We start from the raw sequence: 14,393 nt of genomic DNA on the forward strand, positions 1-14,393 counted from the left end.
CATGTTACTGTCTGTCCTGCTGATTAATAGCCATCCTAGTGGGTGTGAAGTGTGTCTCATTGTGGTTTTGATTTGCATTTCCATAATGACTAATGATGTTGAGCATTTTGTCATGTACTTATTAGAAATTTGTGTATCTTCTTTGAAGAAATACCAAAATATTTTGCCCATTTAAAAATTATGTTTGGGGGATCCCCAGGTGGCTCAGAGGTTTAGCACCTGCTTTTGGCCCAGGGCGTGATCCTGGAGTCCCGGGATCAAGGCCCATGTCGGGCTCCCTGCATGGAGCCTGCTTCTCCCTCTGCCTGTCTGCCTCTCTCTTTCTCTCTCTCTGTGTCTTTCATGAATAAATAAATAAAAAATCTTTAAAAAAATAAAAAAATAAAAATTATGTTTGTCTCTTTATTTTTCACCTGAATCTATTTGTTAGCTCATTTATTTTTTTTTTAAAGGGAATTGAGCCTATTTACATTTATAGATTGGTCTGCATTTTGTTATATTGTTTTACTATGTAGCCTATTTTCTTTTACTTTTTTTCCCTTTTGGTGTTGCATTATAGTTCTAGTCGTAAACTTTATACTAACATCTTTATGTAATATTTTAAGTACTCTTTCTTTAAAACCATCTGTTGCTTCCCTAACATTTGAGCAATTTTGAAACTACTTACTGGTCCCTTCTTTCTCACTAGTGAGCCACCAGTTTTATCCTAATGTCAATTTGCATAAAGTATTATTTTTTTTTTGTCAGCTTCAAGTGGTATCTTTTTCCCTTTAGCTAATACCATTGATACAGTTAGCTTATTTAACTTTGTACCTAATCATTACTTTCCTCCCATTTTTTGTTAGTTGTATTAATTTTACATTATCAGAGCATCCGATTTTACCTTTCCCACTCCCTCCTTAATCTCAATTTTCACAACATTCAATCCCTGGACTGTATGCCAAAGCTTCTATAACCATTTTGTGATTATCTGAAAATATGGTATTTTCTGCTAAATTCTGGCAAGTTCCTCAATCAAGGCTCATGGGAAAAATATTTCCTGAGTATTAACATACTTTTAACTATTGTGTGGATTTTATGCCTGGACAGTTTGATTGGATATAAAAACTCTTGAAGGGATGCCTGGGTGGCTCAGCGGTTGAGCATCTGCCTTTGGCTCAGGGCCTGATCCCAAATCCTGGGTTCAAGTCCCACATCGGGCTCCTTGCATGGAGCCTGCTTCTCCTCCCTCTGCCTGTGTCTCTGCCTCTCTCTCTCTAGTCTCTCATGAATAAATAAATAAAATCTTAAGAAAACGTTTAAAAAAAAAACCTCTTGAAAATCCTTTTTTTTTTAAAGATTTATTTATTTAATTTTTGGAGAGAGAGAGAGTGGGGGTGGAGCAGAGGGAGAGAATATCCAAGCAGATTCCACGCAGAGCATGGAGCCCCATGCAGGGCTCGATCTCACAACCCATGTGATCATGACCTGAATTTAAAACAGGACTCATACACGTAACTGACTGAGCCACCTAGGCACCCCTTGAAAAGCCTTGTATTGAATATCCTTAAAAAATGTTGCTTCTAAGAAGTCTAATGCCAATTTGACTTTATCTTACGAGTGACTTTTTTGCTTACATGTCCAAATCTTGCAAATGGTTTTGTCTCTCTTGCTCTTAAGATCTAACATCTTTACTGGGATATGCCTTGGTGGAAAGTTGGTGGTATAATTCAGTCTGAGTCCAAAGGCCTGAGATCCAGGGGCTCCAAAGTCTGAGAGCAGGAGAAGATAGACATCCTTGCCCAAAGAGAGGGAGGGAATCATTCTTCCTTTACTTTTTGTTCCATTTGGATCCCCAGTGGATTGGATGAGGCCCAACCACAGATCTCTTTGTGGTGAGGACAGATCTTTCTGCTCAGTCTATTGAATCATATTCTAATATTTACCAGAAACACCCTAACAGATACATCAGAAATTATGTTGTTCCAGCTATTCAGGCATCCCTTAGGGCAGTCAAATTGATACATAAAATTAACCAGTATAGTTATATTCTTTTTTAAATGACATGGATTTTGTGGACCATTAGGGGGAGGTGCTGGGCAAATTTTGTGGACCATTAGGGGCAGGTATGGGTCAAGAAAACATTCTTAGCTTCACAGCTCAGAGTATCTCTATTTTTTTTTAAAGATTTTATTTATTTATTCATGAGACATGCACACACACACACAGAAGCAGAGACACAGGCAGAGGGAGAAGCAGGCTCCGCAGGACTCAATACCAGGACCCCGGGATCACGACCTGAGCCAAAGGCAAACACTCAACCACTAAGCCATTCAGGCACCCTATCTCCTCTATTTTTATTTTTTTATTTTTTAAATTTTTATTTATTTATGATAGAAAGAGAGAGAGGCAGAGACACAGGCAGAGGGAGAAGCAGGCTCCATGCACCGGGAGCCCGACATGGGATTTGATCCCAGGTCTCCAGGATCGCGCCCTGGGCCAAAGGCAGGTGCCAAACCGCTGCGCCACCCAGGGATCCCCTACCTCCTCTATTTTTAATGTCAAGTACTCAGTACTCTCTTGTACTTACATCTTTAAATACAGCATTTTGCTAATATATTACTTTTTTCTCCAAATTTTTATTTAAATTCTAGTTAGTTAACATATAGTGTAATATTGGTTTCAGAATTTAGCAACTAATCACACAGAACACCCAGGGCTCATCATAACAATTGCCCCATCACCCATCTAGCCCATCACTCACCCACCTCCCTCCATCAACCTTCAGTTTGTTCTCTATCCATGCTGGATCATAGGGTAGTCCTATTTTTAACTTTTGAGGAACCTCCATGTGTCTTCCAGAGGTGGTTGCACCAGCTTGCATTCCCATCAACAGTGTAAGAGGTTCACTTTCTCTCCATCCTTGCCAACATCTGTTATTTCTTGTGTTGTTAATTTTAGCCATTCTGACAGGTATGAGGTGGTCTCTCGTGATTTTGATTTGTATTTCCCTGATGCCGAGTGATGTTGAGCATTTTTTCATGTGTCTGTTGGGTATTTGTATGTCTTCTTTGGAGACATGTCTCTTCATGTCTTCTGCCCATTTCTGGATTGGATTATTTGTTCTTTGGGTGCTGATTTTGTTAAGTTCTTTATAGATTTTTAGATACTAGCCCTTTATCTGATGTGTCATTTGCAAATATCTTTTCCATTCTGTAAGCTGCCTTTTAGTATTTTCTTTTTTTAAGATTTTATTTATTTATCATAAAGAGACACACAGAGAGAGGCAGAGACAGGCAGGGGGAGAAGCAGGCTTCTCGCAGGGTGCCTAATGTGGACTCGATCCTGGAACCCTGGGATGACACTTGGAGCTGAAGGCAGATGCATCCCTGCCTTTTACTTTTATTGCTTGTTTCCTTTGCTGTGCAGAAACTTTTTTTTTTTTAAGATTTATTTATTCATGAGAGATAGAGAGATAGAGAGAGGCACAGGCATAGGCAGAGGGAGAAGCAGGCTCCATGTAGGGAGCCTGACGTGGGACTTGATCCCGGGTCTCCAGGATCAGGCCCTGGGCCGAAGGTGGCGCTAAACCGCTGAGCCACCTGGGCTGCCCTGTGCAGCTTTTTATCCTGATGAGGTTCCAATAGTTCATTTTTGTTTTTGTTGCTATATCTGATGTCCAAGAGGTTGCTGCCTGTGTTTTCTTTCCTCTAGGATTTTGATGGATTCCTGTCTCACATTTAGGTCTTTCATCCATTCTGAATTTAATACTAGATTATGTATTACTCATGTATACAGTCTGAACTTTCTTACCCATAGTATTACTGCCATTCTGAATCTGGTTTCTGTTTTTAGCAGTTTTTCATAAGGTCAGGCTTTCTGTACTGAAGGCAGTATTTAATGGCGATTTATAAGCATGTAGAGGACTTAGACCACCACATTTTCTCAAGATTGAGCAGTTTTTCACCCATGCTCAAAGCATGTGAGGACTTTGGTTAGCTCTGCTGGCAATTCTCAGTGCTGAGTGTCCAGGTTTTCTATTGAGTGGATTTCTTTCCACTTGGGGGTGGTTGGCAATTTCTCAGTTCTGCAACTCTTATTCAGTAACCCCTTTCACCTTCCACTACTTCTACTACACAGCCCTGCTGATCTTAGGGATTTGGATATATCTGCCCATACTTGGGAGTTCATGGAGATTCTGGGCTGCCTTGTTTTGTTAAATTTTGGATTTTTTTCTTTTGTTATCCTGGTTAGTGTACATGGTTTTCAGGAAGAGTTTTGAAAAAATTCAGAAGCTGTACTGTTGATGTGATGATCATAGCACCTACCTCGGTATCTTTTTATTAATGGTGCCCTTTGTTGTACAAAAGCTTTAATTTTTTTTTCCTTTATTTATTTTTTTTTTATTTTTTTTTTCTTTAATTTTTTTTAAAGTGAGAGAGGGAGAGAGAGAGAGCACGCACATACACTCTTATGGATGGGGGAGGAGCAGAGAGTGAGGGAGGGAGAATCCTAAGCAGGCTCCACCCTCAGCATGGAGCCTCATGTGCACTCTATTTCATGACCCAAGCTGAAATCAAGAGTCAGATGCTTAACCAAATGAGCCACCCAGGTGCCCCAGAGGTTTTAAATTTTAATGCAAACTGAAAACTTGCCTGGTTGTAGGATTTGTTTTTCTCAGTAGTGCCCAGCTACTCTAAGCACAGAAAAGACTGTAGTGACCTCTTCCTGCCATTTACAAGTACCTTGTATTTTGATAAACAAAACACTTTTCTTCATTGCCTTCAGTGCTACTGCCCTCCTAGAATATCGTAAAATCTTAATATTAAAGCAATGACTTTTTTGGTTTTTAACTCTAGGTACACTTTCCTTACATAAAAACTTAAATAGAAACTCATGAAAAATTTCAACTAAAAAAAAAATTTTCAACTTTCTACATTTGGCACTTTTCCCCCTCTCTGATCTACTTTTCTCTCTGAGGCTCTTTGGCACTTAGACTAAAATCACTTTGGTAAAAAGTAAGAAAGCTCTAAATTTTAAGAGTAATGGTTTAGAAACAGAAGGAAGTCATAATAAAAAAAAAAAAAGAAGGAAGTCATAATGGTTTTGTAAAGGCTCAATCTCAGGAGATTCTGATTCAGGATCAAGGGTGAAATCCAGAAATTTTATTTTATTTTTTTATGATTTTATTTATTTATTCATGAGAAACACACACAGAGAGAGTAAGAGACACAGGCAGAGGGAGAAGCAGGCTCCACGCAGGGAGCCCGACATGGGACTTGATCCCGGGTCTCCAGGATCAGGCCCTGGACTGAAGGTGGTGCTAAGCCACTGAGCCACCGGGGCTTGCCTGAAATCCAGAAACTTAGATTTTGTTAATGCTCCTCAGGTGATTCTAACACAGTTAAGTCTGAGAACCATTATACTAGACTTATGCTGTCCAGTATAGTAGCCACTAGCCACATATGACAATTTTAGTTAAAATTAAATTAAAAAACTCAGGTCTTCAGTTGCACTAGCCACATTTCAAAATGTTCAATATTTGCATGGGGACAGTGACTATCACATTGGAATACAGAGAACATTCTGATCATTGCAGAGTCCTCCTGAACAGATAGTTATATCCTCAATGGGGTATACATATCCCAAGAGATGCATAGATTCACTTGGAAGATATTTAAACAGAAATATTCTATTCTTCAACTGATTTTTTAAATCTCCATTTTTGGGCAATGTCTTAAAATGTACTGAATATATTAGTATTGAATAGAAAAAATTCTCTCTATAGTGAGTGCATGCTTAAAAATTATTTACTGATGGAATGTATGGTCAAAAAGTTTGGAGACCTTTATACCAAATACCTATCTCTGTCTTTTAAAGAATGTGTCAGGCAGCCTGGTGGGGCAGCAGTTTAGTGCCGCCCTCAGCCCAGGGCCTGATCCTGGAGACCCGGGTCAAGTCCCACGTCAGGCTCCCTGTATGGAGCCTGCTTCTCCCTCTGCCTGTGTCTCTGCCTCTCTCTCTCTCTCTGTGTGTGTCTCTCATGAATAAGTAAATAAAATCTTAAAAAACAAAAAAAAAAAAAGAGAATTTGGGCTGACAAAGGTAACATTTAATTAGAGCTCCTTTCTAGGTACATATTTTTATACTTCAAACCCAAATCCCCAAACATGAGAAGTCCCTTTTTTCTTTGTAAATATACACATATATTTTATTTCAAAAAGCACAAGAACATTATACAAGTTTTAAATTTACATTTTGCAATAAAAGATATCAATATATGCATTATTTGTATAACTTCATCATGGATGGAATTTGAATCAGTGGTATAAACATGTTGCAGTCACTAGATATAGATCATCACAGTGAACCAAAATGCATAGTTGTTGTGAAATGACAAATGACCACTAATGGGTGAACTCACAGCCCATACACCAGGCAAAATAAATTAATTATACAGATATAGGGTTTTCTTCACTGTATCATTAAAATTCCTGTCAGCCTCTCACCAAAAACATTAGAAAAACACAATTTTGGAGCCATCCTGTTGAACCATTCCCCCACATACTACACTAATGAAAATAAAGTGACTTTTTGCTCATTTGTAAGTAAACTCCATAAGCATAATTAAATTGTTTGCAATGATGAAGGCAAACCACTATATTTGAATAAAATTAGAAATCCCTAGGGCTGGGGGCAGCACCAAGACGTGTTCATCTCCAGTGCAGGGGTCTGAATCAATCTCAGAAGTGGAACTCAATATGGAACGGGTTCTTTGGCAGTAAATGTCTGACTGGCCATTACAGGGTAGTCCCTCTGGCAGCTTAAGAGCATAACCCCAGGACTGATGAATATAAAAAAACTAGAAATAAAAATTTAGTTTGTCTCTGCTAAATTGGGGCTGATCAGTTAGGGCAGAAGTCAGCATCTTCTGTTCTCTATTGTGGTGCAGATTTCCCAGTCAGACAATCCATCCAAAAACATTTATAAGAAATAAAGGGAGATGTTCTAATCATTTAAACATACTGGCAAACTGGACAAGGTGAATACCAAATTTTCTGATTCTCACTTATCAATTGTTAAAAATTGTTCAGTGGAGCTGTATCTATTTCCTGATACCTTCTGAATAATAATTATTCAAGTAGAAAATCATGATTGTGATTTTGATGCCTATTCATGCCAATCCTTTACCGCAAAACCCACCTTTACTTTACATTAAGAATATATATATATAAAAAAAAATCTAACCCCAAACGTGCATCATCAATAACTTTTCAAATATATTTTTATCTTTGCCTTTGCTGAGCAAAAAGGAGATAGGGAAAACATTTACACACATATATGACAGTAGTCACCAAAGGCAAAATCAGATGATCTTTGAATGCATCTTTCAAATTTCTAAAGTTACTACAGAGACAACAGAAGCTAAAATGTAAGGTTTCAATTTTTCTTCTGTTTATATCACAAGTTCTCAATATAAAAAGTTAAAGCCAAAAATCAAGAAGTTTATGCACAGATTCAGGAGAGCTCTATTATTTATAAACAAGATGGCTCAACCACAGCATATTATAACAGGACAAAGACCACTGATCACATGGCTTTTTGGTTGTCTGTACTAGTCATAAAACCAGAGTTTATGAAAAGGTTCCACACAGATAACAACTGAAGGATTTGTCTTTTACAAAGACATAGAAGATTATGGTACTGCCTTCAATCTGATTGTTCTAATTTACAGCTGCCATGATCCCTTCATTGGGGGTAATTTTCTCATCCTCATTCTATTGATAGTTTACATCAGAACTGCATCAGGTTTTTAAGAGTCAAATAAGATGGTGCCACAAACAAGATAAGTGAACTCATTTTAGAAATTTGCCTTGGGAAAACACAAATATTATAATTTCAAAACTCAACAAAGCTATTTGTGGTAAGAGGTGGGGACTACAGTTTCTTTGGCCCATCGGGGATAAATAATGAATACATTATCCTATCCTATCCTATTCTTGAGGTCTATAGTGGGGGGAAAAAACTTTTCCACACTGGCAGAAATTTGCCTTAGAAATGGCAAGTCTGTCCATAGAAAGATTTACTTTCTGGCTGAAACAGTAAGTGGCACATTAGGGTATTTCCTTAGAAGAGAGACAATACAAAAATTTACTCTTTTAAAAACTTTCTTAACTGCATGGCTTCTGCAATTCCTCTTTAGCTGGAAGGAAAAACTACCACAGATTAGAATCCTGTCAGTGTTACTAAACTAAACGTGGGTGTGTGTGGGAGATACCAAATGTAAAACTAGAAGAGTTAACCAACATTAAAAATGTCCACAATTGCTTAAGGTGACTTCATTTACCAGGTGAATGAAATGAAATGAGGTGGGACAGATTACGAAGGGAAATGAATTTTCGAGAAATAGCAGAATCAGACACTTGGGATGAAGAAGCATTTTTAGTGTTCTGGAACATAAAACAGATTAATCAATGTCCTTTTTTTTCCACTAAGCATATTTTCTCTAATTGAAAGCAATACTCCATTAAGGAATATTTTATTGATGTCTATGAGTCTGGACATAGAGCAAAAGACCCTCCAACCCTTCCCCAGCCCTCAGAAAGATCTCCATAATTTTGAATCGGTCTTCATTACTGTCTTCATTTATGATTGTCCCAAGGCAGAGTTGAAGCTCACAATAACTGCCAGTTGAATCCAAATAACATCTGATTAGTTTCTTGGCTCCTAGCAATCTCTTCTATAATGCAGTGCTGTTGCCACACCAAATGGAGCTTCCGATACCGCTCACGAGATAAATGAAGAGGGTTGCCCCTCCTTCAAAGAAAATGAAACAAAACAATCAACATGTAAGTTCAAATCAAATAACTGCCACATCTTTATTGCCTAAATTAGTCCAAACTCTTGAGATGGTCTTAGAGCTGAGAAGAATCACCAGGACAGGGTTTTAAAAGGGATATTTATTCTCCCCTCACCTCTGGTCACCATGAACTTAATAGGTTACTTAGCTGATGAAGCAGAAGGTTACTCCTTAATTATTCAGAAAATAGGCAAAGTATATATCATGGGCATTATGAGACCCCATTTAAATGAACAGTGAGGTTTATAACATGAAGCAGCGATTTATTCTTTTTTGTGTAGTCTGATGGGGCTTTATGGCTTTTTGGCCTCATACAGTTTATTTAGCTTTCATTTCTGGTCTTTGTATAGTAGAGATTAAGCTTGAGGTGTAACTCTAAGCCCTCAAATTATATTCTGCTGCTCAGGAATATTTGCTTATTGTTTTTCTTACGACATAACAAATTTGCTAGTGATTAGCAGATATTTAAACAAAATGATTCCACATCAATTCTAAGGTTGTACAGTTTGTGACACTGTAGAGCAGCTAATCCAAAATGACTAACTGCTATTGCAATTACAGAGAACTGTGAAATTCTCATTCTGGAGGCTCTCAAAGTGTCTCAGCTGGTTGAGTATTTTTTCTTTTTTTTTTTTTAATGGTTTATTTTTTAAAAAAGATTTTATTCATTTATTCATGAGAAAGAGAGAGAGAGAGAGAGAGACAGGCACAGAGACACAGGCAGAGGGAGAAGCAGGCTCCATGCAGGGAGCCTAATGCGGGACTTGATCCTGGGTCTCCAGGATCATGCCCTGGACTCAAGGCAGCGCTAATAAACTGCTGAGCCCCCGGGCTGCCTTGGTTGAGTATTTTCAAATTGCCTAATTAAGTAAAAAATTCTGCTTCTTTGTACCTTTCTGGAACAACTCAAATTTCTTCTCCGCAGTCACTAATTTCACCATTCAGTTATTTTCTCCCTTAATCCAAAGACTTAAACCTTCTAAGTAATTCTGAAGATAGGTTGATTAAAAAAAACATAAGATTCAAATATTAGGATGGCTGGTATTTTTAACTTTGGAGAAGTAGTACCCTCACATTCTGGAGAAGCAGAAAGTTGTTCAAAATTACATGCTACATTTAGGATGGTATCATATTTAATATTTTTAACTTACACCTATTAAAAAGTCTCTCTCAATATTTAGCACTAGTTTTTGTGTTAAAGAACTGTTACCATCCATGTACAATAATGACTAAAATGGAAAATAAATAAACCAATCTTACTTCAGGCCAGGGTCTGTTTCTCCATATTCATCCAAGTAAGGGGCTGGATAGGCACAGCCTCTGGCTTTACCTTCAACCAGGACTACTCTGCATTCTCGGATTCTGAAGGACAAAACAACCAAAAGGAAATATTATTAAGTGCATATGTACAAATGATAGGCACTGCATCAAAGTTAATCTAGAGAAAAGACATGCCAGTATCTGTTGGGAATTCAGTAAGGGAGACAATAAATACAGACAAGTAGATTAAATTGTGTTTTTTCTGAATAAAACAGAATGAACACTGCTATTTTTATTGAAGTTATGGGAAAGGATCAATGGATTTAGGGAAATGGGGCCATTAATAGTGCCTGAATCTATTGAGAGGAAGGAAGCTGTCCTACTTGAGTCATAGGTACCCTGGAAAAATGATGGCTGGGCTTGTTTCTGTTGTTTCCTGACCTACAACCTGGAGTAGGGAAGGAGCAGAAGGACAGAACAACATCTCTTGTTCTGATAGCTTTGGGCCAGAAATAAGGTCAGTCAGGGAAGTGTCAAGCCATTTCTGGTTAGAACCAGTCTCCAACAGTGCAAATTATAATGGACCACTGCCACTTTGAAGTTACCTGGGGTCCTTATAGATAGAAATGAAGACATAAAAATACTGTTTGTGTGCATGTGTACAAAAGGAATAAGTACTACAGAGTGATGTTACAAAATAAACAGTTGGAGTAGGCAGTGGGTTTATTTGTTGTAAATTTCCGAAAAGAAGAAAATAGGAAAAAAAAAAAAAAGAAGAAGAAGAAAATAGGTGTCTGAGTGTGGCCTCTATGAATTTATTCCCATTGTTCCAACAGATGCCAACAAGCAGTAATTATATATTTCATAGTTAGTGAGATATTTGGGCTTATATAAACAGAAACTACATTACATTGGGAGAATGGAAAGAAAAAGCACACATAACCACTTTGAATTTTCTCTCAGGGAACTTCTAATCTTTCCTAAGCATGAAGTAACTATTGTCTACCTCTCAGTCTTTCGCTAAGAGACCAAAGAAAACAATGGTTGCCTGACAGAGGAAATTAAGAAAATGAAAATATTCAAAGGACAACTTTGTATAGGTGCTTTTTAAAAATAGAAGTGTTAGGACTCCGATCCCTCTCATTACATCTGAGTGTTCTACAATACCAGAGTAATCAATACAAAGTCCATCATCCTTAAAATATGCCACAAATAATTAAAATGCCAACAGAGTCCCTTTTTAAAACAAAAATTATTCTGCAGTATCTTCTCAAATGCAATTTCATGTGAATAAAAAGTCTATACTCTTAACTTCTGGCAGACCATTTCTTTTTTTTTTTTTTTTTTGGCAGACCATTTCTTATCAACACACTGTCCTACCATAACAGCCTCCAGATTGGATTCAGATTCTGTAAGTTCATTATGAAGCTTCCAGAACACTCACTACTCACTTAAGGAAAATGCAGACTCCAGCTCCACAGTGAAGTGCATGAAAAATGCAAGCTCCGACCTCTTCCCCATTCACAATTTCTTGGCAGCAAATGTTCTGAGAACATAGTATAGCTCCACAGAAAAGACACAGAACAGGGTGCTTTCGCTCATCATCTGCAGACCGTGGGCACCTCAAAGGGTAAGAAAACATTCAGTATGGTGGAGAAACAATAAAAACATGATATATCCAGTTAGCGATGAATTGTGTTCATCACTGGCTGGCTGCTTTGCAGCAAAGAATGCTCTTAAAACACAAGAAAACAGGAATCCCTGGGTGGCGTAGTGGTTTAACGCCTGCCTTTGGTCCAGGGCGTGATCCTAGAGACCTGGGATCGAATCCCACGTCGGGCTCCTGGTACATGGAGCCTGCTTCTCCCTCTGCCTATGTCTCTGCCTCTCTCTCTCTCTCTCTCTGTGACTATCATAAATAAATAGCAATTAAAAAAAAACTTAAAAAAAAAACCACAAGAAAACATGTATACATACATAATTTATTTAGAGAGGGAGAGAAGGGGGGGAAGGGGGGGAAGGACAGAGGGAGAGGGAGAGGGAGAATCTTATGCAGGTTCCACACTCAGCGAGGAGCCTAACACAGGGCTCAGTCTCACAACCCTGGGATCAGCTGAAATCAAGAGACAGATGCTTAATGGATTGAGCCACCTAGGTATCCCCAAACACAAGAAAACATTTAATTAGATGATTCCTCTTTAATAAGGACTTAAAAAAACTCCTGATTAATCCACAGTAAGAAAATTTATTATTAAATATACAGTGTCTGGGCAGCCTGGGTGGCACAGCAGTTTAGCACTGCCTTCAGCCCAGAGCCTGATCCTGGAGACCCAGGATCAAGTCCCATGTTGGGCTTCTGGCATGGAGCCTGCTTCTCCCTCTGCCTATGTCTCTCCCTTTCTCTCTCTCTCTCATGAATAAATAAATAAAATCTTTAAAATCAATGAATATACAGTGTCCTGATAATTCCCATAGTTTGGTAATTAAATATGCCTTGAGACTGAGATACATTTATAGAATCCAGTCTTCATCTGACATGACCAATTTATAGTCAACTCCCTCCTCTGGATTGGCTAAGTCAAGCTTATGTCCTCAATATTAGAGGAATATGATCTTGCTAGGTGTATAATTTCTTTTTTAAAAAATCACGATGTGGGTTCAGACACATTTCTTGTCTATTTTGTTGAAGTACCGAAATCTTTAGGGTTCAAATGAGAGACTGTAGTATTGAGAGTTAATGCACCCTCCGTCTGGGAAACAAAACAAGTTTTTAGGAAGGAAAAAGCGACAGAGCTGACTTGCTTGAACTAAGTAAGTAGTACACTGAGATCTACCATTTTACGTAATAGCCTGCTAGAGTCTTGTTATGATGCCCCTCAAGAGGGGTATCACTCTCTGAATTAAAGTGATAATGGCTATCTTTAAAAAATAAAGCTTTCTATACTCCTATCTCTGCCTTATAATGGAGATACTAGAAACATCAAGAATTCCTTTATTTGGGCAGTAAAAAATAAATGCAACCACTAAGTTGAGATCCAGTGAGGCTTACAATAGGGTCAGAATAAAAAGCACCAAAAGAATCTCCAGCTCCAATAAGGAATTAACAGTTTATTCTCTGATCTCTCATTTCTCAGGTAAGATAAGATGACCACTACTGTCTACACAGGAGCAGACAGACTCTGTGCATAGGTATTCCACTCCTGTCTCCTGGAGATGAGGAGACTATTCTCACTTCCAGGGGGAAGAACATAATTATAGCTCTTTTTGGATAAAGCCATTACCTTTCACCTTTAGTGCAGGATGGCTGAGTCCTAGTCACTAGCATCCTATAAAGGAAAATAGAGGTGACACTTCAAGAATAGTAACTGGGCAGCTCACCCTCCTACAGTAGAAATGGCTCTGTTAATGGAAACTGGTGGTGACAATAAAACTGGAAGAGATGATAAGATTTATTTTCATTTTACTTGAAACCAGTAAGTAGTAGTATCATCCAGGGGGAATCTTCACTGTGATTAATGACTAACACTCTTCTAAGACCCTCCTAAAAGCCAAAGAGTGATATTCTTTAATGCTGGGAAGATAACACCTATTCACTGGGATTCTGTGATAGCAATACAGCCCTAAGGTTAGGAGAATCACTAAACTTAGAGCTGGATGAAATCTCTGAAATCATCTAGCTAATATTTTAAGGGCTGAGAGGTAAATGACTCAACCATTTCTTTAGGTGACTGAACTTAATCTGCATGGGACAAACAGCAAGGGAACTAACACCACGATCAATTTTATCTAGTAATAGAGGCTGGCATTTGGCTGCCCAAGCCCCTTGTGGGCCAGCTAAACTCTCTGGCTTCAGGGCTCAAAGCAATGGTCATAACTGAATAGGAGAATTTCCTTAGTCATTCTTATAGGGCAGGGCAGTGATTCTCAGAGTGGGCCATATAGGGGTTCTTCATCAAACCTTCAAAATGATAAAATTCCTTTCTTTACTCCTTCAAATGATAGCAAGTTATTTAACATATGACTAAGGACTTCAATAGTCTTTTGTAGGCCACAGCAATTCATTAGAATTACTAACTGGTATCCTTAAAATTTAAGAGTTATTTGTGTTTTCTGAGAGCTCTAATTAATTTAAATTTATTAAGAAGTCTGGCTGCTGCACAAAGATTACTTAATATTACAAAACTCCCAACTGAGCTTTGGAATTCCTGCAATTTTGGAAAAAGATGCTGTATTATCAGCACATCATCAATAAAGTCTTGAATAGGCTTTGATTTCAGATTGCTGAGATTCTTGC

General features: G+C 38.1%; 1 protein-coding gene and 1 long non-coding RNA gene across 4 annotated transcripts in view; one reads left to right on the plus strand and one right to left on the minus strand.

The window, feature by feature from the left end:
- The window catches only part of LOC111093378, a 29,044-nt gene extending 17,128 nt beyond the window's left edge, over positions 1 to 11,916 (plus strand). Inside the window, exon 3 of the long non-coding RNA XR_005381546.1 lies at positions 11,452 to 11,916. This is a non-coding gene — a long non-coding RNA (uncharacterized LOC111093378). The remainder of the gene's footprint in view (positions 1 to 11,451) is intronic.
- UBR1 (ubiquitin protein ligase E3 component n-recognin 1) overlaps positions 6,162 to 14,393 on the minus strand; it is a 140,278-nt gene continuing 132,046 nt past the window's right edge. For all 3 annotated transcript variants that reach the window (XM_038580190.1, XM_038580192.1, XM_038580191.1), the window contains 3 exons: positions 11,551 to 11,721; positions 10,100 to 10,201; positions 6,162 to 8,796 (listed from right to left, as the gene is read on the minus strand). In XM_038580190.1, coding sequence (XP_038436118.1) covers positions 8,655 to 8,796; positions 10,100 to 10,201; positions 11,551 to 11,721 — 415 coding nt within the window. In that variant the 3' untranslated portion in view covers positions 6,162 to 8,654. The remainder of the gene's footprint in view (positions 8,797 to 10,099; positions 10,202 to 11,550; positions 11,722 to 14,393) is intronic.

This window comes from Canis lupus, chromosome 30 (assembly GCF_011100685.1).
Source record: "Canis lupus familiaris isolate Mischka breed German Shepherd chromosome 30, alternate assembly UU_Cfam_GSD_1.0, whole genome shotgun sequence".
Taxonomy (NCBI): domain Eukaryota; kingdom Metazoa; phylum Chordata; class Mammalia; order Carnivora; family Canidae; genus Canis; species Canis lupus.